Source organism: Aptenodytes forsteri, unplaced genomic scaffold (assembly GCF_000699145.1).
Source record: "Aptenodytes forsteri isolate BGI_AS27 unplaced genomic scaffold, ASM69914v1 Scaffold241, whole genome shotgun sequence".
Taxonomy (NCBI): domain Eukaryota; kingdom Metazoa; phylum Chordata; class Aves; order Sphenisciformes; family Spheniscidae; genus Aptenodytes; species Aptenodytes forsteri.
Genome location: NW_008795252.1, coordinates 2895210 through 2899765, shown reverse-complemented (window position 1 = coordinate 2899765; position 4556 = coordinate 2895210). Strand labels below are relative to the sequence as shown.

Below are 4556 nucleotides of genomic sequence, written 5' to 3'. Positions count from 1 at the left end.
CAGCGCTGCCGGCGCCGCCGACATCCCGGCCGGGGTTGCCCTCTCGGTCCGGCGGCGCCCGCAGGCGGAGTCCCGCGCCGCTCTTGGGCTTTTTTCCCCCAGCGTGCTCTCCGTCCTTCTTGCCGCCCCCCGCCCCCGCCGCGCGGGGGAGGCGACCCTTGGGCCTCTCCGGTCCGTGAGAGGTGGCTCCTTCCCTCCGTCCCGCACCCCGCAGGGGAGCGCGGATCCCCTCCCCGCCAGGCTCCCGCGGACGCAGCGACCTCCCGGGCCCTTCTCCCTGCCGCTCCCCATCCCTCCCCGCAGCAGCTGCTGCAGTGGGGCACTCGGCCTGCCTGCTGCTTCTGTGCTGAATAACTTAAATCCAGGGTGAGGTTACCTTGAATCACCTGGCAATGAGATACGGCTCTAGAAGACAATTCATGTGTTTCAAGCAAGTTCTGACAAAGAGATTTGCACCACTCTTACGATGACTGCAAAAATCAAACAGTGATCGGTACAATGCCTGAAAACAAACATTACTGGATTTGTCTGAACAAGATACGCCAACATTGTTTGTGCACAGCTCTTATGTGCCCTTTCAGGGTATAGAAACACATAGAAATGCATGTCTCTTACATCAGCTGCTTCCTTCAGAGATGCAACTGTTTAATGACAGGTGGGATGTGCCCAGGGGAGGAGCTGGGGTAGAGCATGGCACAGTACTCCACGGTGATGTGGATGACTAAGGTGTAGGCCACTGCCCCCTCCATCAAACTAAGATTTTCCCAGCTGGGCAGTTGCTGTTTCTCTTCTCAGAGACAGCGCTGGGAAGCGAGGAGTGCTGGGCAAGAGACACTGCAGAGCTCCCTGGCACAAAACTCGGTTCCCCCTGGTCCAGCTCTGGTGTCTGGGGCTCCGCTCTCCCTGGCTGTTGGGCTGAACCTGCGTGGGAGTGGGGCTACGGAGAAACGGCTGGAGGCTGGCTTCAAGCCCAGGGGCCTGCATTTGTAAGATGAATACATCTTTAAGAACACTGCATGGAAGAACTCTTCTTAAAACCCCTTTGTATGTGTTTCTTTAGTTTCTAGATAACTAGGAAATGGCCTGTATGCTTTGATTTGGGATCTTAACCTTCTTTTTTCAGCCCCCAGCTGGGCAAGTAACAGCTGCAGTGATGGCTGCCATTCATGCTGGGCACTGCCACTTTGACTGTGCCTACGTGTACCGGAATGAGAGTGAAGTTGGGGAACAGATCCAGCAGAAAATCAAGGAAGGTGTTGTGAAATGAGAGGACCTTTCATCGTCAGTAAGGTGAGGATCTGATGACCTAGGATCCCGGGGAAGGCCTGCTTTGTGTAGAACATGTTCAGAGGAGGAAATTCAGAGCAGTGGGGAAAGGCTGTGTGCAATAATAGCATGGAGTCATTCAGGACATAGTTCAGGTCCATACTGATGGAAGCTTCTTTTTGTCACCTTATCTTGTAGAGAGTTATCTAAGATATGCTCCACATCCTCCATTTTCATGGGACTGTTCAAAATATGTATTAAGCTCAAATGGTCCCAGAAGGTGTACTGTTTTTTTCCCCTGCTTACGCAGGAAATTCTGTATTTGGCTCACCACTGAAAATTACTAACTTAAAAAGAGCTCTTTAACCCATATCTGCCTGTAATAAGTGGCTTTTACATGTCTTGACTAATGGAACAGGATCAGTTTTTCAGTTTGCAACCCTGTTAGATCACATATGCCACCTCTGCACATGCTGCCCTCGGTATCACAGGCCAGTCCTGCTCACAGAGCAAGCCCCCTCTGAAGAGCACTAGGATGGCCTCATTCCACATCGCCTTCCAAAGGAGACAGGTAGCCTCCTCTCAGGAACAGGACAGAAGGATTACAAGAGCTTTAACACAGGAGGTCATGGTGTGCCTTGGCTTTTTGTCTCTAGCTACAGTACACATTTTATGAAAAACCTCTGGTGAAGGGAGCGTGCCAGAACACTCTTGCCAACCTGAAACTGCATTGCCTGGATCTCTACCTCATGCACTGGCCTCTTGGGTTCAAGGTACAGTAACAGCAATGCCCTTGGCTTTCCCTCCTGGAGAGCTCCTCAAAACCGCCAGTGATGCTTGCAGCACTACCGCTGCTCCAGTCCAGAACGGCCATGTGTCTGTTGTGCGTACCAGCACTGCTCCGGTGCTGCTCATTCAGCTTTAGTCTGGCCACGTGAGCCGGGCTCTTGATCTCTGCCCCCGAGAGTGCTGCTTGCACAGCGTCCTCTGCCCTTTTGATACTGGAGATGTAGACCTAGCATTAAGACCAGACCTCCCAGCTGCAAGCGTGAGTTGTGCTGCTTTACTTTTGGCTGTACCTTGTCTTCTACAAATCCCAAGTATACTCATCTTGCCAATGACTTAGCCTCCTACTTTGTGGGAAGGAAGGCTGTACTTTGCTGCCCGACAGAAATTCTTTCCTCTGCATGTTACAGAATCACAGAGCAAAGGAAAATGCTTCTATTTTCCATTTCTGTCTTTAATCACTGAGTCCTTAATACAGTACAGATTGAGCTGACCTTTGCTGTAGGAGCCTTAGTGTTGTTCCACAGACCTTGGATTTCAAAAGATGAGACTTTCTGACATCCAAGTTTCATACTTCATGTACTTCAAAGGAGCTGATGTCTCAGTCTATTTCTAGTCTTAGCTTTTCCTTTCTGCTATAAACAGGTTAAGACCTTCATCCTATCTGTTGCTTTTGAGCTTATCAACTGTTTATCATACTTTCAAAGCTGTCATGGTTAGTTTTATGTGAACAAAGCCCTTGAGTATTATGTCATGGCATAATACTCTGACATCTGCACAACACACTAGGTGTAGAGCAATATGGAGATGTGGGGATCTAGCCCTCTTCTGATATGTCTGAGATGTTCTGATTTTCCTAGTGCCACCAACTTAAACTGAGGCTTCCCTCACAGGAGACCTGTTGTGTACATAATACATTGTTCAGCAGATGTGGCTCACCCTAGACCTAACTTAAATGTCCTTTGGACCTAAACAGGTCCTTATACTCTTCAGAAAACAAATCTTCAAAAAAACAGTTCTTGGTCTCCCTTAATAGGCATGATAGAGGAGTACAGCAAGCTTGTTTGTTCCGCTTTGTTCCACAAGTGGTGTGACTTCTTTACCTGCATGTGTTTTGGTGAGTCACCACTCTGCTGGGTCCAGGAGATACACCTGTCCCTCCTACTAGGAATGGTTGCTGGCAAAATGCCATAAACCTGCATGAACAACGTAGACAAGTATTAATATTTTCTGTACGAGGAGTTAAAGCCATCACGGTTCTCAGTTGTCTCGGTATTAATTTCCCACCAAAGAGTGTTTCAAACATTTTCTTTGTCACTGACAGGCAGGGGAGGAGCTGTTTCCCACAGATGACAAAGGCATGTCAATACCCAGCAACACAGATATTCTACATACATGGGAGGTAAGTTCAGCCACAGCGGGAGAACCATGTTTTCTGTCTTTGGCAGACTTTTCCATGCTTTCATTACCTTCAGCAGCCACAAAGTTCTTATGTATTTATCTTACGGTATACAATGTAGCTTTTCAAAACATACATGCTTAGTCAAGCTGATAATCTTCAGTGGAGCTGCAGACCAGATTGCTTGACCGTAATAACCACAGAACTGTCTTCACCACAGTTCTTAAACTGTTCAAATACACTTTGCAGGAATAAAGATATTTTAGGTTGTGATCTTGCCTACAGCCTGGGGTAAAGCGCTCCAGCACTGGCTCAATAGCATGTTACTATATTTTCCACATGTAACTAACTTGGTGTTTCTACCATCTCAAGAAATGAGCCTTTGGGCTTGGGTGAGATGGAAGACATGGCACAAATACACCAGTGCGCACTTTTTCTCCCCAAGAGACAAACTTTGCAAGTCCAAACAGTTGTCTTTCCCTTCCCATGAACGGAAACAAGCCATACCGGGAAGAATATATTCAGGCCCTGTCTTGTGTACTGGATGCTGACTTTGCTCCCCTTTGTGTTAGGCCATGGAAGAGCTGGTGGATGCTGGTGGATACCAAAAGCCATTGGTATCTCCAACTTTAACCATGAGTAGATGTGGGAATGGGAGTCTCACTAACGGACATTCCTGAGTTTGATTTTAATGAGCAAACACTGCACCACCTGGCATAACAAGGCACTTAAGCAGAAAACAACGGAGAAAGGAATGTGCAGCTGGAAGGAGAAAAACAAGATAAAGACCATGAAGGCATTTCGCATGATCAGAAAGAACGGGCCAATCTGCTAGAGCATAGATGCGCGTGAACACAAGGCTGTAACCTATCTGCAAGCTGCAGGTAGCGCGTGTCCATAGTAGTTAACTATATAAGCCCTGTTATAAGTGTAAATAAAGGAGAATGACCATACTCATATTGAGATCTGTCATTACTCCGGAATCGCAACTCCCGCTCCGTCGTCGACACTGAACAAAGGGAAACTCCGACATCTGGTAGCAGAGGATGGTTCGGCGCGCCTCTTCGAGACTGCGGTAAGAGCAGCGAGAGAAGGGGAGCGGGAG

At 48.2% G+C, this 4556-nt stretch overlaps 2 protein-coding genes across 3 annotated transcripts in view; both read left to right on the top strand.

The window, feature by feature from the left end:
- Positions 1–4556, top strand: part of LOC103898661 (aldose reductase) — a 53575-nt gene that overhangs the window by 26811 nt on the left and 22208 nt on the right. The gene's annotated exons all lie outside the window — the stretch shown is intronic.
- Positions 1130–4168, top strand: LOC103898660 (aldose reductase-like). The gene is given in 5 exon segments (XM_009278974.2): positions 1130–1290; positions 1923–2039; positions 3377–3454; positions 4024–4050; positions 4053–4168. Coding segments are annotated over 5 exon segments (291 nt in total). The 5' UTR covers positions 1130–1263; the 3' UTR covers positions 4095–4168.